Source organism: Osmia lignaria, chromosome 3, assembly GCF_051020975.1.
Source record: "Osmia lignaria lignaria isolate PbOS001 chromosome 3, iyOsmLign1, whole genome shotgun sequence".
Classification (NCBI taxonomy): domain Eukaryota; kingdom Metazoa; phylum Arthropoda; class Insecta; order Hymenoptera; family Megachilidae; genus Osmia; species Osmia lignaria.
The window spans coordinates 8,175,975-8,200,009 of NC_135034.1; the positions used below are offsets into that span (position 1 = coordinate 8,175,975).

Sequence of the window (24,035 nt, forward strand, 5' to 3'; positions counted from 1 at the left end):
CGAACCGAGAGGATTTCAGATCATGATCAGGGTCGCCGGATGAATTCGATTTAGCTTCGTCGAAGGTAACGCGTTTTGCTCGTTGATCGACTTTTGCACCCGGGGGACGACACCGTGGAAAAGTTTCAAATTATTAGAGGGAAAGAAGCTCTTACTTTTGGCGAGGGATGAGATTGGCTCCCTTTCTGATTATTTTCTGGGAAACTTTAGATATTACGTGGTTTAATTATGGTGCTAGAATTGTCCTAGGATTTTGGAAATTAGAGAAATCATTTTCTCATTATTTTTTGAAATACTGTTAGCTATAATGTGTTTTAATTATCGTGGTAAATCATTACAAATAAATGTACAAATATTGTGACTATTGAGACAGGTGGACATCGAGCGAGGATTTTTCTATATTTATCGTGTCATGTAAGAATGATACATTGAAAAATAACAATTTCGCGATGAATAAAGAAAATAATGGAAACGGAAATGCAATGCAAACGATGCAGACGTAGATGCAGTTCAAAGATTGAGAGTTTCATTTGCTACGTTACGCTTTACGATCAAAATAAACTGGGCTTCTTTATGATGCGTCTATTTTCCCAGGGAAATTGGTTATGCAACAAAGTGTATCCCACGTGTCACCATTCGCTACAATTAATAGAGATCGTTCGTTTTAATTGACCCTGGAAATTGAAACTTTCCGCGCGTGTATATGGAAATTTTTTCATTTTTGATAAAACAGAAAAACTAGCAAATGAATTTTTCTACAAAAAAATTGAAAAGAGTTTTGAACAAACATAATTCCATTACTTTTTTGTATATCTTATTACAGAGAATTCTGGAAATTCAACTTTGATCCTGAATATAAAACGAAGAATTTCGTCGAGTATATCTATAGATTTTTTTCTTAGGGCGAGAAATGTTTCTGATTTATTGCTGAAACCTTGAAGAATTGGTAAACCATTGTTAAAATATCAATAATGTTATCGTAATCGAAATAAACGTAGAATATTATTCAATACGATACTTTTCTTATCGATTGCTTGAATACATTGAAGGTAATTCTATTTTTAACTAAAATTTTGCTAAAGGAAAGGTTGAAAATTTATTAAATGAGAATGGCAATGAATAAAATTAAATTTATAATGAAATTTATCCATATTTAATATCCCTTGAACATTCCATTATTTTCCACTCCGTCTACCACAAATTCTATACATTATGTATCCCTTTTAAAATGACATAAACGCATAAAAACCGCAGTGTTCAGAATTCCACGTCCAATAAATTTTCCATAAATTATTTTTGCAACGCTACGCTCTCGAGCCACGACACGGATTTATAAACATCAGAAGAATCAATCAATATGAACATGACAAACGACGATGCTGCGACACGATTCGTCAGAATCGGATGAAACTCACCGAGGCAAACGCGTTCCACGAAAGTCGATTTTATCAATTTCTCTACTTTTTATTTTTTAGAGTTAACCAATTTAGTAAATAACTGGCTTATGCATCAATAAGAAGATTGAAAATGTATTTGACATCGAAGAGGTCCGCAAGGAAGTTCGATTAACTCAATGAGAAACAGTGACCCGCGAAAGCTGTTTCTCGTGCGAGGAAGAAAAGGCAGAGGTGACAGATAGTTGTTAAAGTTTTAAAGAAGTCGATACCGGCTTTCAACGGCGAAATCAGGAAGCAACCCTGACCGAGTTTCGGTGAGAGGGTTGAGGAAGGAACGTTAGAAGACAGCCGGTGGTGCAAATATCCAACGTGGCTAGGCATCAAAGCTTATAAATGCGGTGTATCAAAGAAACACCACCCGCTAAACTATTGGCCCTGACCAAATTTCCCTTTCTTTAGGCCACCTTTTAAGTGGCAGACGTACCTCTGAATAGAAAGTAAAAATATCTCAAGAATGAATATGTACGATGTTTATTAACGTAAGGGTTAAACGAAGCCAAATTCAACCGGACGTTTTTGTCAGCTTTCCAGGCTGGTGGATAGTTTTATTTAAACGAGAATCATTTCGCCTTTCTAGCCCTTTCGTCAGCCGTCAGGCTGAAATTCGTTTGAAAAAGTACCCAATCTATCCTCGCATTGTCGCCGATGACACCGGGAACGTGAGTGACGTTTATGAACGTCGACGACGAGACGTCGTTGTTCGCTTGACACGCGTATCCACGTCGGCCACGGTAATTTACATGATTGAAAAATTACAGACAGCAGGGTGCGGTCCGCGCTCCCATCTCTAAAAGCCCCGAAAATACCGCGAAAGCTCAACGACGAATATCGCGCCACGTAGAACCTTCGATTTTATAAAATATGCTTTCAGAAACTCCAGAGCAATATTAAAAAGAATTTTCTATTGTCGTCATTGTCATAAAGAGTTGAATAAATAAATATCTTCTTAGAATTATAAAAGAATATTTTACTCTCTTTTCGTTCAACAAAAAAAAAAGAAAACCAATCAGCTGCATTGTTCCTCGAAAGCATCAATTTCCTGAATCAGAGGTGAATAAAAGAGTTTTATCTCTCGTTTCCTAAACCTTGACTGAACGCAAGATATCTTTGTGCGATTCGAACGTCGACACCGATACAAAAGTTTTCGAAACAGAAGCTGAACGAACACGGCCACAAATTTCAACAGCTTTCCGAGGACGGACGTGAGTTATCGCGGTGGAAAGAACGTTCTTACTAAACTCATCGTTGAATAAGAACGAAACAGGAAGCGTCAAAGCTTCCGTAAACTTCCGACCTCGGCTTCCACGCGCGAACTTGGGGTTCGTTCGGTACGTTTGTCCTTGACATCGAGAATCCTGGGTGGAAAAAGGAAATCGGTTTAGAAAAACGTGGCGGAGACTGAAAAAGCACCGTTCGCTTGGTGGAAGAGGAAAAACGAGTAGTAGGAAATGAAACTCGTTAAAGAACATCTGCTCGTGAATTGTTTATGGATTTTTCAGTTGAACGAGAATCCTGCGGGAAATATATTGCGTTTGCTAATTGTTCTTTAATTGTCGACAGAATTTCTTTAAAAATTCAAATTCCTCGTCGGCACCGATGGTTAAGCATCTTTATTTTGAACACGAACAACCCGTTGAGGGCTGCTTCCTTGTTGAATTCATTTCTATTCTCGCCGCGTTTGCAGACAAAATAGAATTTCTTGGAAGGCGGCGAAGAAATGAGCTACGGCGAGGGTGCCGCGAAGGGGTGTATGAGGAATCATAAAATGAAGGGAGGAAGGATAGTAACGTTCTCGAACAGTGCTGGCAAGCTAAACACGGATGTAAACATTTCTCGAGGGACCGAGTTCCTGGGTCCTGGAGGGTTCCTACGAAGCCTTGACCCTGTTTTCGAATCCACGTTGCTTTAGGGGAGTTTCGCGATAGTCCTTGCATCGATTTCGTCGAATTAAACCCCACCCTTACTTGTCTGTCTTCCGGAAACTAACTGACGAGAGGAGGCTGAAACGCCACTCCATCAGCGAACTCTTTTTCTGCGAACAACGTGTACACATCCTTGATATTATTTCTTTTTAACAGCTTCTCAAAATTTATAGAAAGTTAGAAACGTAGCAATTATAAAATATTTCTGGTGTTTCGAGAACGCCCGGTGTACAACAACACGCGATACACCGAGCAAAGCATCGATACTGACATCAGGACTCGGTTCACTTAGGATTCATGCTCCAATTCATGGTTTCTATTCTCGTTAAGACGAGACGGTAGTTAAGGGAACTCCAATAGTGAATTCACGAAGAAATCCGATGAGAGTTTGCTCGGAGGATCGCGACAGAAACGTCCAATCAATAGTAACACTCCTCTCGACGATAAAATATAACGAATAAGCAATTGGCCAAATTATACTATGATTCTTAAAGCAAACGATAAGTTCAGAAACTGGGACGAGCATATATTTTGTTAGCGATTTTGAAGTCTCGTTTTCGGTGTTGCAGGAAAATTCGTTTCAATTTTCTTACCTTCTTTGGAAAAATTACACGCGCTTATTGTGCAGAAACATATTTCATTGTCATTCCGTTGGGAATAAGAACTACCAAGTATAACGTCACACGGTTAAGTATTAATATTGTACGAAAAAATTCATCTGAGGCACAAGTGGTTGCGTGGGCGAGTCGGTTTCCGGTTTACAGCTTATTAAAGCTGAAAACCCGTGTTACTCGGCCGGTATGAGGGGTGGGATGTTTATTCAGAGGCAGATTAATCCATTATTCTTCGAATCTACTTGTGAATATTTTTACTGGATCGTAAATTTAAATGAAGCACGAAGGAAACTGTTTCAAATGTTCCAAATTAACGAAACTTCAGAATACATCCGCCAACAAAAGCCAATGTTCTACATTTATAATTAAACGTCGTTATTCAAAAGCTTCGGGAATAATTCCGGTTGAATTCAAAGATCTCAAGTAGCGGTAATCTTCCGGAAGTAATCGAGCAGAGATTCCTTCGGATTTTCAGGTATTTTCAACAGCTCTCTTTAGCTAGAGTTTTCAAACGAGATTTCAAAAGTAGTCTGAAACCATACACCATCAAAAGCAGGAATTCAGTTGGAGAACGAGCGAGAGAATGGTAGCCGAGGAAAACGTGTCCACCCCTTTTATTCCGAATCGCTTCTTTCACGTCCTTCAACAGCTTTACCCGACCGCTATTTCCGAAAATTATTCATATTTATGACCGCGACATCTACGAAAGCTCCCCGTTGAAAGCGCTTCGCGTTCTCTTTTGCATACCGAAGAAGCTTTTGGACACGATATTTGCATCCGGCCATCGATTTATTCGAATGACCCCTTCCGTATGGCTTTGCTTCTACGCTTGCCCATAGGTAAAGCAAACATTTCAGTTAGTGGAATAATTGCCAAGATCCTGCTAGAATGTCGACGCGACCATTGAAGTGACGAACTTTGAGCAAGTGAATTGGGACTCTCACCATGGTCCGCCGTCCGATAGTTAAATGGCTAATACAAAACTATCAAGCTTCTCCATTCTCCCCTATATTAGTTTTTATTAGCGAAGAACTATTATTTAACTAGGTAAACAGTATCAAACCAATACGTGGCCACAGAAGTAGCATAACACCCGAATTTGGCCAGCCAAGTAATACACGACCAGTGTGCAGCCGTATAAGTAGTACAACTCAACGTATGATGCGCACAGGTAACCCAGGCTGATATACGATCCGACCAGCGATATGGACCGGTATGTGGTTAAACAAGTAGTATAGGCACGTGTTCATAACCACGCTATAGTCTCATAGAAGGCGAAATGAGTGGCGTACAATATAGCCTGAACTAGTAGTACAGCCGCGTATATAGTCGGACAAGGATCGCAGGTACAAGTAGTACGATCATTACCGTCGAAACGAGGATCGCGGACATTCACTAACACCTGTCCGCCGAGGGAACAACTTTAGAAGAACGGAGAATCGGAATTACAGGGGCAGCAAAAACATTCTCGAGGGTTAGGGGATGAAGACCAAGAGAGGTTCAAGGTACTCGCAACCGCGTATCTATGGCAACCACTTTTATGGGTCTACTACGAGTCCCAGGAGCGGCCGACGAATCAATAAATAAATTTAAGTTACCCGCGGTTTGATGCAGGTTTACAAACGGACATTTACGACCGCCCGGACGGATATTCTCCTGCGTGGACTGATTCATGAGTATATTTTTTTCCAATTAAATAGTATCTACTTCGAAAGCTGTATTATCGATCTAAAACTAAGGACAGTCAGAATTTTTATAGAGCATTGCAAACAAACACCTCTATGATTTTCAAAGTACTAAAACATCGTCGATAAAATATTTTAGAGCTAAAAAATAAACAGCACGTCTAAATCGTAGATAGATAAAATTTTTTTCTTTCTCTTTTTTATGTCGTTTCTTTAATGGGGTTTATCGAAGAGCAAAAAGTGTTTTGGAAAAAGAAGCTCTATTTTAGTTTCAGGAACCCTTTGGGGGTGGTTGCCAAGGACCTTATAGAGATCTTCCTGCGAACGTGTTAAGGGTTGAAGTTCTCGAACCTCAAGGGGATTTACCAGCCCGACCGTTCCTATGGACACAGCATTAAATCCTCTTCTTTCTTGAACGATATATGGCGAATATAAAAATAAGAAACGATGCGGGGAGTGAGTGGAAAAAGTTGTTGGTTACCTCGGAATAAGGAATATAAAAATATGAAAATAAGTATTTCCTACCCGGGTCTTCCGTGATCATAAATAAGAGAAGGGTTCTCAAATCTTGGGAGACCACTTTATAAGATAAATTTACCTCAGGTATTATAAAATAAATAAATAAACTTACAGAATTGGGAAGACAATTTGAAGAAGTCGTTGAACAAGAGTCTCTTACCTGAAACATAAAAATACAGAAAACATTAGAAAATGTTGCAATTTTCATATCCGAAAATAAAATAATAAAATCTATCTTTAATGAAAGATCGATTATGTTTTCGGCGACACCATCGAGGTTCTGGTTTCGAAGGGAACGAAAACGACAAGGCACGTCGTGTCTGTATCAAATTAACCCGACAAGAGAACACGAAACGTCGGACAACGGCATTCGACTTTCGGAAACGTGATCTGACACGCCGCACTCGCCACGAGGAAGCGTGTTCTTAGTTGCCAAGAGGAAACCCGCTTCTACCCGCATCGTCCCCGCTCGTTTCGGAAAGAGCATCCTCCAGTAGGACTCTTACGAGCGAATGCTTTCAGAGAACTGTACGTGATCACCGCCAGGACAATGTTTTCTTTCCACGAAGATCATTCAACAACGAGTCACCCCTTCCCCATGACTATTGTTCAAAGATCACGCGAGTCAGGGGTTGAAAAATGTATAAAAGATAGGAAAAAGGAATCTCAAGTATACGATGTTTGGAAATAATCGTCTGATGTGTATTCAATTCGAAGAATCCTTCAATTTTGCACTTGCTTCACCAAACATTGATCTATACTACTTGTTTGCCTAGAAGCCCACGGCTGTCTGACCATACACGCCGCTTATTCTACTTCAGCTTATAGTACATACTATAAGTTAACAGAGAACGATTTTTCCAATTATGAGCGACAAATATTGACGCAATCCTTTCAATTTTTTTACACTTTCCCTCTATACCCTTACCTAACACTCATTTTGATAAAAAATTTTTATCGCGATTGAAACTTCGAAAAACCTCGTCATTGAAACTTTTTAATCAAAAAGATTTTACAAGCATCATTTTGAACTTTCGTATTCATTAATTAATTACAAAATAAGTAGAGTTGAAAACAGTAATTAGCTTATCACTGAGCAACGAAGCTCCAAATAGTTGCTATTTTCTGAATTCCAAAACGTTGCCCGACTATTTGGGCACACAATGAAGGTATACAGGATTGTGGGATGCGGGTGCGTTTCGATTTACTGATCGGTTCAAACGTAAAGACTGGACAAATTAGACGATATGCGGGCGATTTCCACAACGAATGGGGACAACGATTTCCCCAGTTTTCCGGGTGATTTGAGAAACTTTGAAAATTTTCTATTTCCTCTCATCAGAATTTGTAGTAATAAATTTCTCGTTTTTATTTCATTATTCAATCACTGTAATTTGAGTAGCATTCCTTAATTACTCGTCAAGCGAATTTTCTAGCCACCGGTCTACGACGACCCCCCGCAGCAAATAACGTGTTAAACGTATCCAGCTGCGGTGGCGAAACAATTTCGCCGGAGTTTAAGGGCGACGAATGCAAATGTTTCGCGCGAGAAGTCGGCGAACAACGATCGTTACGTAAATCACCGCTCTCGACCGCAGGATTCCAGCAATTAATTGGCACCCGTTGGCGCAACGCAATCACGTTTGCGCCAAACAATCACGAAAACGATTTCGCTCGTTCCTCGTTCCCCGGCTACGATGAACTCGGCCAGATTTTCATCGCGTGGGAGTCTATCGCAAAGTTCTTTTGGAAAATGGCTCTGGCAACGCTTCCGGCGAGCTGATTAACCATCCAGCAAGTTTGTGGAATGCTCGAGCGCTTCAAATCCTCCCGGGAAATTTATTTAACGTTCCTGGTTATCGATTATGAGTTAATCACGGTTTAATTCGTTCCACAGGTCCCTCCTTTCGTCTTTGTTAAAGACAGAATGAAATACGATAGATCGATTGGCCGTATTAATGAGAAAAATTAATTTCCCAGAAATTGCAGGAAATGAAAGAGAAAATCGTGAAAAGCGTGGATGTTAACGTTGTGTGATGTTGCGGTACGCATAAACGTCAGCAAATGGACGCGGGAATGGTACAAATGGAGAAATTTTTGGGGCGAATGACGCCGCAAACGACCCACCAACGCCGTTTCGGCGTTAAAATAATCGTTTGAAATAAATCAGAGCTGACTACCAGCGCTATAATATTTTCTAACCTTCCTATCCTGAAAATAAACTATACCTATCCTTCATCAATTTATAATAAAAAATATATTTCATAAAGAATCGTTACATGGAAAAAATTGAAGAGAATTTTTTTCAGAATCTCCCGATACGATTTGAGGTAAAGAAAATGTAAACTCATCCAGACGTCGCGTTAAAAGTGTTACCCGGGGAGTTGGATGGCACAGCTAAACTGCTTAGGTCTATTATAACTTAGCCAAAGTTAGATGGGACACCGTGAGAAACACCGCCCAAGAACACGTTTCATCCGGTTGCAATCAGTTTCCTGTTTTCAGACGAGGAATCCCTGCGAATTCGGAATTGCCAGACTCTAGCCAGAAACTCGGGAAGCCCTCTGGCCAAATTCAATAAAGATCATTGATAAGAATACTGATAATAAAGTAAATTGTATAATATGTCAAAGATAAATTGGATCAGTTGATTGTAATATTACTGTTGTAATAAAAGATCGAAATATATTTTCATATTTACACTCAATTATATCTTGTGTAATTTTACTTGAACCCGAAACCGAAGTCCCCCTTCGATTCTTTCCGATTAAAACATCCCCAAGGAACAAATTCATCAGGATGAAACAGCAAAAGAGGGGTGGTCGGTTCGATAAAACGATAGTGCGTGCTCTCCCGGCCATTTCTGACCAGGAATCGTAAGATTGCCCAGGAGAAATATAAAAAGGATTCTTCCACCCTCGTCGAGCTAATATTTATTCCAAGGAATTCGAGGTTGCGGCAGTGGGTGTCTCGGGAGAGTAAAAAAGCGAGACGTTTTTTTGGGGCTGCGTAACATCTTTTGGAAGGAAAAAGGCTGACATGCGTTGGAATAGCTGCCACTGATGGCAGAAGAGAATCTACCTTTACCATCCTCCTCGGCAACCCCTTCGTACAACCATCCTTTGCAGTGCACGTTCCGTGAAATCGCGTCGGTAGACTTCTCGTCGAGATAAAATAATCCTTTGCTGGCTGCCTAGGTTGTTCGACTTCTTACCACCCTCGTTCCTCGACGAAAATGTGTTTGACCTTTGGAGTGGGCTCTGCTACCCTTTCAGTTCGACCAAGCCGCGTATTTAAGGAGAAGAGAGCTTGAAGAGCGTTGCGGTGAAAGTTTTGAGTGTCCTTTACTCGAATGCTTCTGTCGTTTCGTTGGATATCGTGCGTGTACACGATGCTTTGTATTTAAACGAAGCGAATCTGATGAAAGCTTGTTTGCTCGAATATATTGAGATTTAAAGGAAACCGACGAGGGGTGGAAGGTGAGGGTGCTTTTAAGATCCATTATCGATCACAAAAATTATATGAAATACAAAATTAAATTAAAATTGGGGCTCTCCTTTATGGTCTTCCATCCGAAGGTTAACCGTTTCAAATGACCAACTAATTGCTTCGACGATGCAGACAGATATCCATTTTGTAATCAAAGGTTCAAAGCGACCAATCTCCTCTGGCTCTTTCAGTTCATCAAGAAGTGTCTTATGCAATCGGCACTCGGTAACCTTGACCCAAGGTGTTCCTCTCTCAGCTAAATTTATTTCTCGTCTAAAATTACCGGAACGTTGATATTCTCTTCTATTCCACTCGGGGCTCGTTTTCACCGAGGAGCCGAGTCTTTAATCAAAAATACAACCCTTGAAACGTTTTACGTAACGTAGCAGCGTTGTTTATCAGCGTAAAAAATTCATTCCACGAATCGAGACGCGTTTAACACCTCAACTCTCTTCACGCTTTTCAATAGAAGGAAATAAATTAAAGGGTGTCGCGAAGGGTGCTCTCGTTCGCGTAATAAACGAGCCACCTTTAAGTTTCAAAGCACGACAGCCTTTTTCCTTCGAGCGCATGAATTTTTTCCAACTTTCTGGACACCTTCTCATTCCATGGTCAGCGTATTTGAAATTTTCGAATAGAAAAGCAACGAGCCGAGGCCGCGTGCATTCTAATTGTTTCTTTTCAGATTATTTCACTGGGGAGCATTGAAACGTTTTAACGAGCGGCTGGCAAATGCATACCAGGTTTATCACACTTTTCTCTCTTTTTTTTCTTAAATTATATTTGCGAACGATCGTTAAACGCATTCATTTAGCTAGCCACGACCTCGATCGCGAACATTTACGAATAAGTGCAGGCGACCCTGACACTGCAGGCGCCACAGCGAAGCAATATGCACCGGAAACCGAGGAATGAACTTTTTTCGATGACAGAAACTCCGCGATGTCGTGTTTACACTGAGATGGGAAACGAGACGAATCGTTTTCCCGTTTTCGAAACGTTCGCCAATCGCTCACGCTGTTTGCGATCATTAAGGAACGAGAGAAACTTTGATATTTGTTCCGAAGGAAGTCATGTTTAACTGTCACTGCTATAAAAGTTACTAAGAAGTTCAAGGAAAATGAATATTTTGTATACTGTTAATTTCTGAGAAATATCCTTTGACTATAAAATCTTTTATATCCGATTAATAAAAGATTTCCTTGATCAATTAAAGTATCGTCTCGAGCTTCGGTTAATTCAATTTCCATCGCATTCATTTCGCGTCGATGGATCTTCACATTTCCCTCAATTCGTCTCAGATTTACATTCAATCCTTTCATGCAGTCAGTTTCTTCCTCGTTGAAGCAGAAAGGAAGATTTTTAGTCGGTCAGGAAATTAAACGTCCGGCTTCGACATCCTGCTTCCTTCAATCATCTTTCTGCACGAAAGAATGTTGCTGTTATTGTAAAACCAGTATTCAACCCTGCTCTTTCGTTGCATCTCAATGCTTTGCGCTTCTTCTTTGAGATCAGTATACTTGGACTATATATCAATGGATCTTTTCAAGTAATGTTTAACAATGGATGTAAGAATTAAACCACGAAGAATTATAATTGAGATTTAGACGAAATATATATTATTTTTAAAATTCTATTTAAAAGAGACGATGTTTCATCGACAAACCCTGAGGAAGAACCAAAATGCGAATAAGCCCGGCAAAAGTCAATTTTCTCTCGTTGACGACCAAAAAAAGATAAAAAAACGTCTCCTCGTTCTCCCTAAATGAGAAATTCCTAAGTGTTCGAGCGCGTTTTCCTTCAACTTTCAAAAAACCCTCGTCGCCCTCGAACTTCCCACGACCTTCGTCCCCTTTTCCAACAGAACTCACACCGCGAAATTAAAATCGAGCTCGACGACTATAGAACTCGGCGAGAGAGGAGCCTTTTGACCCTGCAATAATGAAAAGTTTCTCGAGAAAAAAAAAAAATCTCCTTTTTATTCCATGACTCGCAGACCGAACAGGCATCGTTCTCGCTGAACAATCTCAGACGTGTAATGCGAACTACTCTAGAGTACATTGAGTTAGTATAATATATACTAGAAGTAGATGGTACTTGGCTCTGGACGTTAATAGACAAAACTTCCGACTCTAAAATTTTGGTCTTTTGAAATTAAAAATTGAATATTTCTTTCGAGAAAACATTTGTTCGAGCTTGTATAACTAGCATCATGCTGTTTAGCAGACGAGAGCGTTGCAAAATTGCACCATCGTGCTCAATTTCGTTATCTCCTCGCTCCTAAGCGAAAATATGCGATTCCTTTCACGTGTTCCCACAGGAACCAGGTCGTCGACGTGTTCCGTTAAACATTATCTATTTCAGAGGCATGTACACGGCAAGTGTGAAGCTTCTGCATGCACAGGGTGGTTCGAGGAAAATTATTATTCTTTGCTAGGGAACACCGCGAACCTTTAATCATTGATCCGAAGAAAACTTGGCGAATTTATACAGTAATCAAACTTTGAATCCAATCTCTCATTTCAATTTTATAATTACAAAATTCCACGTTTTGCAAACTGCTCCTTTAGATTAATACATGGATTAATGCAGAATGGAAATTTATAATGTCATAATGCGGTTAGAGAAGTAGCATCGAAGGAATAATATTTGTCTGTGTTTAGTGGGTCACCCGTTATAACAAGGTTCTCCCTGGTGACAAAGTGGCTTCGATTAACACGCCTCTGCAGAGCGTGCTGGGATGCAGTATCTGCGACTCTACAATGGAATCTCGTCGCCCCGATGTATTTCATTTACTATATTTGTTCGTAGCAGCCTTCGGCAGGAGGGAGAAATTTAAAAGTATCATGAAACCCTTTGGAAAAAGAATCCATTTATCATTATAAACGGAATGTTACTATGTATACTATGAGATATACTATGAAATTATAAATTCTGTGAAAGTATTCTGGTTATAAAAGGATCAAAGGATATAAAAGCAAACGAAAAGATCGAGACGTGGTGAAACACCCTCGAGGAGGCTTGTGTCAAAAGGTGGTGTGAGTGCAACCGCATTCTGCAGAGCCACTATAATCGAAGGCATTTCGGCATCCGATGGACAGTATGCCGAAAGTTGGCCGGAAGTGTACATTATACGAGCCTATAGAGAAGTAACCTGGAATTCATGTGAGCACGTATCCTTGCTGTACACCCCTTTGCCCCTATGAACCATGCTTCTCCAAGGGGTGGATAATGAAAGGCACGCCGAAAGCGTTTGAAATTCGGGCCAACGATTTCTTTCAACGGTTTTAATGGACGGTCGCGGGAGAAACAAGCGCGGGACAAAGGGAACGTTTCCTTCCGGATGTGCCTCTAAATTGTCTGATTGAAAGAGAGAGAAAAGGGAAAAGGCTCGTGCTTCCTTTTTCTGTTATTTGTTTTTCATTTAAGTGGCAGTACTTCTACTTTTCTGTGGATAGATCGAGGGGAAGGTTGTAGAATTGTGAAGCTTTTTTGAGGATCTTTTTACCTTTTACGACGACGAAGAGGAATTGTTAGAATACGAGAAATTTAAAACCTTTCATCTTTTAAAAAGTTTTAAAAACCTGTTCATTCAAGTGTGTGTAATTAATTAATTCGTTTCTCTTTTTCAATCTTCTTGCTTCCCTTTGAAACTTTCCTCGTGTATTTTAAACCTAACGATTTTCAGGATTTCCAATCCTATCTGCATTTTCTTACATCTCATTTCATTTTGTTTTTTTAACTTTCAGTTTCCCTTTACTTATCTTTCACGTTTGCCCTAATTTAACAACTCACCTTCGTACTTGCTTCTGGGAGGTATGTTCTTTTCTTTTTTCAACTTCGCATTTTCTCTTTGCAGATACACTTTACCTTTCTGCACTTCTTTTTACCTCTCTTCACCGTTTAATTCTTTATTTCTGCGCCATTCTTTCACCGTCCGAGTTTTTCCTTTAATCATTTTTCATTTCCACTCTACACCATAGTTCTACTTCACTCCATACAAAGTCTCTCTCTCTCTTTTTTACTATTTTTCCTTCATTAATCTCTCTCCTACTGTATCCTAACCTGTTTTCTCACATTTCTTTATTTTTCATATTTCTTATCGTCTATTTTTTCCCTTCGATAACTTCTTCGTCTGCTGCTCAAGGGACGTGACTTAATTCATCACTCGAACAAAGGGAAGATGTACTGTATTTAATATAAGACACCTCATCGGCGTGAAACAAAGTGTTAGGAAAATTTTGTACATTAGAAAATAATATCTAAAATGATATTCTCAAAATGTTCTTAAAAAAACGATTAAATTATTAAAGCGATATTCCTCGTTTAACAATAATCTCGAGGGCAAATGAATTTATGGCATCGTTTCGAGGGTTCGAGGATAACGTGCGATACGTGTCCCAAAGGAAAATACTAAATAGCTAGTTAAGACTCGCAACCGTTCACGATGGCCAACGTGTTCTCTCGAATGAATGTTCAGGGCATGTTGCCCGTACTTTGGTCGGTGGGAACGGAACAGCGAGCACGTCGTTAGGCCTGACTGAATTACGACGCTGCGGAACTGTGCAGCTTGTTTGACTACCGCTCGATGATGCGGTATGCAGATGCGGGGAAAATTCACCGGATGAAAAGACACACCGCTAAAAGACAGGTAGAAAATTGAAGCGAGACAGAGAGAGCCGGGGAAACGATGTTAAATGGAATTACGTATGGACACTGCAGGGAATATGAAAATGAGGAGAATTGTGAGAAGGATGAAGTCCATGAATTTCATTTTACTAACTTCTTGTCTTATAATACCGAGTTATACTACTGACACAATTTGTAACCGAAAGTTTGAAATCTTCTACACCGAACTGAGATATGTTAACACCTCCTAAATCCTTCTTATCAGCATACAGAAGGCACGTGTAATCAGATTTTTATACGGCGTACGCAGGGAACGGTGGAACGAGATTAAAGGAGCGAATTTCCATACATTAAAATACGCCAAGTGGGTTAATCATTGTTCCCGCGGCTGAACATAAATTGAACTGGGTTACAAGCGGAAGTTGAGGGAATTCTCTGGCGCATCGCGAACACCACGCAGCCCCTACCGATCCTAAATATCCGACCCAAATGAAATTCAAACCGATCAACGATTAACTATTAACCTTGACATCAATCCTTTCACCGATACACGTCGGTTTACCGCTGCAATCGACACGCGTACCTTCTAGTTCAGCCGTGATCAACGGGCCCGGCTACGCTATTTAACTAAATCTCTGCGAATCTCCGACGAGAAGTTCGTGCGAAATCGACGAACAACTGCATTTCGAGGGATTAAACGTGATTGCACGATACACCCGGGGAATATCGGGGCTTGATTAACGAGGAACGTGATCAACGATTTATATAAATTGGGCAGGTATGGATGGTAGATCTTTTTGAAGACCCAGCAAGAATCTAGATTTTGAAGCGTTGGAATTTTAACAAGATTCGATGGGATCAAATTGTATTAATTTGAAGCTTAGAGTTTAGAGAAATAAAAGAACGAAGTACGGGTTGTTAAGCAGAAAATCAGGAAAATATAGAAGAATAAGATCAAAGCAATGTCATAAAATAAAGAGAGAGAAGACGAGGTAAAATAACGACGACACGTGAGGTAAGAAAGAATATATCGAAATAACGTGTCTCCATGAACACTACCCGTGTTACAAGGACGACTAACATTCCGAGTCACGGTCCGGGTTACAATTTTCGTTGATTGCATGGATCCTGGGGGATTGTTAAACTTCTCGCCTCGAAATGAACAGCGGAAGGAGAAGAACGAGCAAGAAGAAACAATGGCAAGGACGTGGTGGACGTAGAAAGATTGTATAGGGTCAGGCCAACAGAGAAAAGAAGACGAAACGACAATGGGAAATCTTCGAGCCTCGACGCTGATCTTCGTTTCGTCGCTGAAAAAGAGCCACGACACGGGATGATGTTTGAATCCCTCCAAGGACATCCCTGGGATTATAACGTGAGAATGTCTTCGTTAGGAATAATGGAAACGAATGAACACCTTAACCCTTGAACAGCGGAGTCTGGATCAACAGAGATCCAGAAAGGTAGAAAAATTTGTGAGATAAGATATTGAGAAGATCCTATAAATATTCCATTCCGCCTTCGGGAATTTCTCCCACACAATGGCTACGGAATTTCAAAATTTTTCATTCTCACGAGCAAAGAAAATCGTGCTGTAAGCTGACGATGGAAAATCGCAAGGTCAGGGACGCATCAGATGAAAGAAAAGAATATGACAAATTTTTTTATAAATCGATTTTTGTTTCACTTCCATCTTTACACGTTCTTCTCGCTGTTCACTTTCCCTTTGTCCCCTTTATTCCGTTTGAACAGAAGCACGTAGTAGTGTATTCTTCAAACGACATTTCCCTTATGGACGAAATTCAATTTGCCTTTCGCCTTTTCAGTCGATGGAGCAACCAGCAACGGAGAATCGGCTTGCTAAAGTACGTGATTTTCAGGAACAATACGAGCAAGATGTTCGTGTTTCGTGCGAATCATTATCTCATTTGCGCGAATTAGAAATGGACTGGTCTTTTGTTCAGAATGGCTATTTTCGGCAAATAACAACACGAAACGAGAGCTGATAAATTATTCGAAAAAGATATTAACATTTTTCACTGCAGGCAACAGAGAAATTAATTTTTTTTCATCATTTCTGTCATGTAAAATTAATTAATATTTTAATTAGAATATTAATCTTCTGACTTCCCTCTTCGCTGATATTTTTTTAATTATGGAAGGATTATCATCTTCCGTTTCCCTCTTTAATCAACGTTATTTACTGTACCCTTCGTAATGTTTAAACAGCAATTCAGTCAAATGTTGTCTAATGGTACATACGTTCTCTAAACTGCTACGAGTTTCACACGGCGCGGGCGAACGTTTAAATTATTCCGAAGTTGAGGGTGACGCGTAAAGGCGTTGTTTCTCTGGAAAATCGTCAGAATATTTTATGGCTTACGTCGACAAGTTCTCATCTGGTCGATTCTATGGGAATAATCCGCTGAACAGTTGGCGACGAGGAAACTTTCTCAGTCAACTACCGTTCCAGTTTCCCTTTAAACGCACCTTTTAATCTTATTAAACATTCACGGTCAAATGAAATTCACGACAAAATATCGAACAATTTCGAAATATTACAACTACAGAATACCCCGAGGAGACCAAAGTTTATATTTAATATTACATTCAAAAATAAAGTGGTGCTTGAATACGATTCATTAGAAACACCTGTTCAATTTACATTAAAAGGGGGAATAAAGTTCTGAATATCACTTTTGCCTAGGTTGCAAAATTTTCAGCTTTTCAGCGAGAATCGTAGCAATGTTTTCTACACGCTCTTCCCCGACCATGCGGTAATTAAAAATGTGCTATCAACCGTGTTCGTTAAGGGGTAGTTTCGCATTCACCCTCCATAACTTGTCGAATAATTTGAACAATACGCGAGTCGTATTAAAAGCAAACCACGGAGATCGTTCCACGGTTCCGTTCACTTTTCTATACGACTTTTCTCTGTTAAGCGAGCTCCATTGTTTGAGAAAACCACTTCACGATAAACATTTTCCATCGCGTGCACACACAATGGAGAAACGATACGTACGTCGTCTAAACCTTTCGACAAGTTTAACAAGAAATAAAGATAACAATACAGATCGTATCTGTTTGACGTTTCACCGTTTCTTCGTCATTTTTCTTGCCCTACTAACAATCAATGCTATTAAGAATAGTGTTCGATATTGTTTCCCATCACCTGATTATTAATTATAATTTAATCAGTTGTACGTCTAAGTAAATAGAAAAAAATAAATTCCAACTGCATTTAATTAAATTGATTGAAAAAAAAAAAGAAACAATAGATGTATGGCTATCTTTAAAAAGTATAAACGACAAGCGTCACGTGAAGCAAGGATAAAACACGGATTATTGATAGTTCGGATTATTAGGGCGTGAACTGATAAATCCAACAGCTTTCAATTTTTCTGGTAAAATGTCAGATACACGGGATCGTTTCCATGAACAATCTCGACCAATGGACACTTCTCATTCTACACTCGAAAGGGTTATCGATATTCTCTATTCTCGTTGCTGCCAGAAGAGCAAACATGCAAAAATTATGCTGATATTTTGATAAAAAAATTTGAATATCTGAATACCGAAAATTTCCAACAATTCCAAGAATTCGTATTCTATTTAAAACGCATTATTATGGAAACGTGAGAGATAGAGTGACAAGTTAATTGGCTGTTACGAAAGGAAATCATAACTTTGGGAAGATTGAGAAACACTGGCATAAACGAACCACTAAGATCATTGTTTCTCCAATGAAAACCACCGAACCGATGAAACAATCTGAAACAAGCTCTCAGACAATCAGTGAAAGCCACAAAACGGTATCCAAGTGTTTGAAACTCGACGACCGAGGATGGTGAGCTTGAACGCTTCGAGTAGTCGATATCGTTTCGATGGCAATCTTCGATCTCTGGTCGGTCGGCAAGCGGAAAACTGCGAGGAAACCGCGTCAAAATCAGTCAGCTGAAACTCGGCCCGTGATAACGCAATTTCCCGTGCAATTTCAAACATTAATATTCAGCGTTTCCACGTGTGGGGGCGTAGTAGAGCGGCCTTGCTTAAAATCCGACTGGTCCACGACGAAATCAATATGGCGATGCTGTATGCGGCCTTTGTGCTCATTATTAAATCCACCGCAACGTCGAAAGCTGCGTGGCTTATCAGCCTATGTTTCATTCGGCTTATTGGTCGAGAGAAAAGAAGATTAACTTCTTTGTTATAATGCTTAATGTTATGTATTTGTAACAGCTTGGATATATCTTTAGAATTGCAAGTTCAATTAACACTTTCGATCTGTTTCCTGCTTTCCGTTTTATTAATCCTCCATGTACGTCACGCTACCCAAAAAAGGTACAAGATTCACCCCTGAAAACCACTGATGGATGGTAATGAACGTTGCTTCCGTGTCACGGTTTACGAGTCTAGTATGGGATTCTCTAAATTTCAGGGGAATTTGTTAAAAGTCCAGGATGAGAAAGTAAATTTTCTCTAAAATTTTACCTCGTTGTTTTACAGCAAGATCTTTCCTAAAATAATTTCATTTGGAAAAACGAGATTTGAGGATTTCATCAATTTCAGATGATATGAATTCACAGACATTAATCATTTTCTATCCTGTCTGATTTCCATTATAAATCGTAGACGATCATGTTTGGAATTACCATCAGTTAGGAATTCCGCAAGAAAATGAAGAAAGGTTCGTGGTACGTAAATAGCCTGTCATATACTTTAGGAGCTGGAAAGAGTGCTAGAGTGGTTATCGATAGAAGCAACACAGAAATTCGCATAAAAGGGGCTCGTCAAATTCTCCTGAATAAAACATGAGAATCGCTTTTACGTCTACAACCGCGACGCGTTTCTACTTCGAAAACGCGTACGATTTCGTCACCGAGATGTGATGTGGAAATTCAACTTAAGTGCTTCGTACGATATACTTTGTCACTTGAATGTATAAAATTCGAAAAGATTCAAAAAAATAAAGCTTTCTGACCCCTGCTCCAAACTCCTCATAGAAACGACTCCTTCAAATGGAAATACAACGAACAAGTAGTATAGGTACGACAATGGTCAGACCAGTGGAATACTTTAAAGAATCGAACGTCAATTTGTTTATCAAACAATAAATTGCAATTTTAAAAGTCGTATGCAAGTATGCTCCGAAAGGTAGCAAACTTCGTTCCGTTACCAACGATACTTTGATAAAAGGATGCCTGTCCGAACTCAATGAACGCTCCTGTCGTGAGAAACGTCAAGTGACTTTTTCTTTTAAGGTGCTCGAATTACGTGACGCTGATGGCACAAGGAACATTACGTAGAAACAAAAGTTTTCTACCAAAGCACTCACGTCGAGCTCCGAACTTTCCTGATACTCGAAAGAGCGAAGGGAAACGTTAGAAATCTCTTGAAAATCTCTTCTGCACTCGGAAGAGTGCAACAGACACTTTAAGAAGCGAATATTCAACAAACGTTAGAATTTAAATGTAAATATTCAATTGAAAATAGACGATCAGGTTCCTTTGTTGCTGAATTACACGATTTCCAACCCTTTCAACCCAATTCCATTATGGATCATGGATCAACAAGGATGGATTCGACAAGGAGGCAACCAACCACGACGCGTCGTTACCAATGGCATCTGTTCTGCCGGATGGTGCGACATTTTCGGCATGGCCTCGATGTCATCCCACGAATAGTATTCGATCGTGATACAAAGGTGCGCTTTACGAGCGGACAGGTGCTGCGATCCGAGGTAGAATTGGATCTTCTCTCAAAAAGGACCAGGAAAACGCAGCTTTGCCTCTCTTCCCGATCGAGAATTCTCGGTCAATCAAGAGGGTGGCCCGGAAATTGGCGGTCAACCGGAAGGACGTGTCGCGGTTTCCACGATGACGAAGGAACTTCGTCAAAGTTTCATCTGAAACGGTTCTGCTGTAGTCTCCCTGTGGTGGTCAGACATGTTCCTCTTTGATCGTTTGAACTATAATAGGCTATCATGTGGTATTATGGCACAGTTTTGTTGTTCACTCGTTGCAATTTCATATACAATATCATGGAAATAAGAAGAATCTAAATTACATTTGTGACACTAATCAGTCACCCTAATAATCATAAAAATTGTTGCGCATAAGAGATAAAATTCTTCTGGTTTATTTAAATTTAGAAAAATTTACTTAACTAGAGCACACACTATCCAAGGTAAAAGGATCGAGGAACGTTTGAATCCGTCAAAGGATCAAACAGCCACGCCTCGAGCGACTCGAGTTCATGTATTAGATACACAAGACTAATCCGAATAGCAGGGAGATTCCAGCATATAGCTTACTGTATTAACGCGGTATTATTTGGATTTACGGTACATTCGAACCGGATCCCCGTCATTGATTATAATCGATAATCAAAGTTTGCACGGACAGATTGGAGACCTAAGCGTACCTTATTTGATGTTACTATTGCCTAAGAATAACGTACGTGTTTGTAAACGTAATTAAATTCAACCTGTCTTCTGCTTTTTGCAATCTCTATGTAATATTACAAATTTCTTCGCACCATTGCAAAATTATTTTCTAATTCCATAATTTCTTATTGTTTCACGTAAACGGAGACTAGTTAACCTTCTCGAGTAGCAACTACCTTAATGAAAATTACCATACGATTTTCCTAACACGTTTATTCCGCTACCTCTGCTCTCAAAGATAACACCTCGTAATTTATGCATCCCTTCGCGTTCTATGCGCACAGGCGAGGTGTAAAGGAAACACTAAATTCTCTAAATTCCCCGATAGAAATCCATCTTATATTTGACCGGCCACGAAATACGATTTCGCGGTTGGAACGTTTTCGATTCGGTTCGAGGTGTTCGCGTTTAAAACATCAGGCGATAAATCAATAGCAAATGTCTCGTTCGGGCAAGGGTTGGCCGGGGGTGTGGTCGTTATACACTTGTATCAACAGTGAGCTGTGGCTCGTTTGTTCTTGTCAGGCTGACTAATCTCCCGGCACTCCCGTGTCCCAACATTATGAATTTATGTTGCTCGCGAAAGAGCTCGTTACAGCTCTTCAGTTGGCTGCTTCTTCGTCGATGTTCTTGCGGAACACGTCTTTTAGCGCTACATCGTCCCTTCGGGAATCTCAATTCCTCTGACTTTGAATCTCGTCATCTTATTTATTCATTCCCGGTTAACAAACGAAATTTTATAACTTGTAATTGATAGAGATTCAAGACGAACTGATACATGAAGTTAACTGTGCATTAGGAAATTGGATTTCCATCCTCTGCAGTCCATTTATTCTGCATATTAAATCCAGTTTGCCGGAGGATTCAATTTACCACCTTCGAGTGCAAAGCGATATAAAGTTACGTCCAGTAACCGCTACAACCTTCATATTTCAGGTAATACCATCTAAATGTAGCTGTTTCGAGGAAATATACCACCGCAAATATTTGAAAGTCATTCTAATTAACTCTATAATGAGACAGTGACTATTACATCACATAAAATAGGCAATTTACCAAAGAACAGTTCACTTGTAACAAGATGTAGCGTTTACGCAACACTAAGTTTTCAAAGTGCCTTGTATATTAAAAAATGAAATTTTTGAAAATAATTTGCTCTTCATAGAACCTTATTACATATATAAATTAGTTTAATAATTTACAAAATTCTAAGATCTAAATAACGAAAGAAATAACGACTACAAGATTATCAATAAAAATTTTGAAGTTCCTTTTCACAGCCACAGCGTTAAAAAACAATGTTCAACAACTTTAATTGACTGTAAATGAATTGTAAATGCAATACTTTGTTAATATAACATTGATCTTGCAATAATGTAACTCATCGTCAACATTAATAAAAAAATTCAGTCCATCAAAGAGCTATTAAAATTCGTTATTTTTTAACCAGAAATAACACGATACCCAGTAGATCTACCGTACACTGTTATACGCCATTACAAAGCTTGGACTCTCCTCTTTAAAGTGACTTTTGATTCATGTCGATACGACATCCGGTTCCGGAGATATGATCGTTCAAAGAGGATCATAATTTCTAATGGAACGCGCGCTGTCTCTCTCGCACGTTGACCTACTCCAGCGCAGCGCACGTGCACTGGTCAATGACCGGCGCTGAGTCACGTTTTTTTTACTATTACTACTATGCGTACGCACTTCCAGGAAAAGAAAGTAGGTCACGCCGTTTCCGGGAAATCGAGCCCCATTGATGCGCTGCGTACTTTTCGCGCGCTTTTGGCGCTTCCACTCAAAAGCCTATATCTTGGAAACCCTTTGAGATATCGAGCTGCAACCAATTGCATCTTACAGGGCATGCGTTCCTCTATCGTGCTAGATGCACTTTGTTGTAAAATTTGGAAATATTTAGTCTTGAATTTTGGAATTAATTTTGAAGCTACCGATTTCAATATCTTTAAAACTATTTCAGCTATCGAAACGAAACCAATTTCACTTTTTAAAGCGCCATTTATATTATATACCATGAATTTTCCAACGTGATATTCGAAAATTTCCAGTCATGAATTTTTGAATAAATTTTGACGTTACTGATTCGAACGCTATCGATCCGGTGTTATTCGTAGCTCTGTATCTTTGGAATCCTTTGAGTTATCGAAGCGAGACAAATTCTATTCTCTGTAGCGTTTTTTCCTTCATACGTATCAAAAAATTCTCGGTGTAAAATTTTGAAATTAAGGGCACGCAATAAATGAAAGGAGCAAACGGAAAACGTAACGATGCGTGACCATGGTTGTGTAACACGGTACTTTGTTGTAAATGGTGGATACATTTCCTTCACTTTTCGAGAATTTCCTTCTGGATGCTCGCGTACGCGAAGGAACGAGGAAAACAAAGCGCTCAGCAGGAAATATTCACAGTAAAATAATGCATAATGATATGCAAAGTGAGGTTACAGGAAAGCAGCGGAGAACTCGTAAAGCAGGAGAAAATGTTTAATTTATGAAACCCTTTTGGACCACGGTTGCTCAGTGTTTTAACCAACTGTCGTCTGTTTAAAAAGGGCGGTGTCTCGCGTCGTTTCTTCTTTTTTTCAAGAAGAATTCTGAAAAATCACGCAGAACAGATATCTAGCTCTTTCAAAATAATAGAAAACTCTTCGCAGAGTTCGAACAAGATTCATGGTACGGTAAAATTAACCCGTAGTCGTGAAGTGAAACCCTCTCTACCTTGAAATTAAGTATAAGCCTGAACGTAATCTCTCGAATAAAGGGGACCATTTTACTTTCAAAACGATGCTCTCGTCGACCTTCAGGAGCAAATGAGGAACGAGGTTCGCTGTCTCACGCCAAGATTAGGGTAAGTGTCCGCGACAGCGATAATCTCGCCATGAAACCTCGCAAAGCAAGCGAATATCGCGAGACTTGTCCAAAAAGGAGCTTCCATCGTCAGGCTTATCGCGTCTATGTCCCATCGTTTTTCGGCCTCGAGGACGGGCGAGCTGCTCGCTCGTGAAATCATACTTGAGTTATAGTGGCAGCAGAGGCCAAGGACGTGTTTTTCTGACCCTCGCTTTATGTCGCGCGATGGCAAACGATAATGTAAATCGCTGTGGATGGATACTAGGATCAGCTGTTGGAATTTTCATGCATTTTTCTGTGAACGATCGTGACAATGACGCGTGGATATCATGAATACGCGCAAGCCTCTGTCAGGATAATGAAGATTTAATGGTTCGACGGTATATCTCTATTAGGTACTGA

The 24,035-nt window shown here is 39.7% G+C and overlaps 1 protein-coding gene across 10 annotated transcripts in view; it reads right to left on the minus strand.

The window, feature by feature from the left end:
- The window catches only part of LOC117605360 (phosphatase and actin regulator 2), a 172,690-nt gene that overhangs the window by 39,822 nt on the left and 108,833 nt on the right, over positions 1 to 24,035 (minus strand). The window contains exon 6 of one of the 10 annotated variants that reach the window (XM_034326609.2): positions 6,310 to 6,357. The exons of the other annotated variants lie outside the window; for them this stretch is intronic. Coding sequence (XP_034182500.1) covers positions 6,310 to 6,357 — 48 coding nt within the window. The remainder of the gene's footprint in view (positions 1 to 6,309; positions 6,358 to 24,035) is intronic. 10 annotated transcript variants of the gene reach the window in all.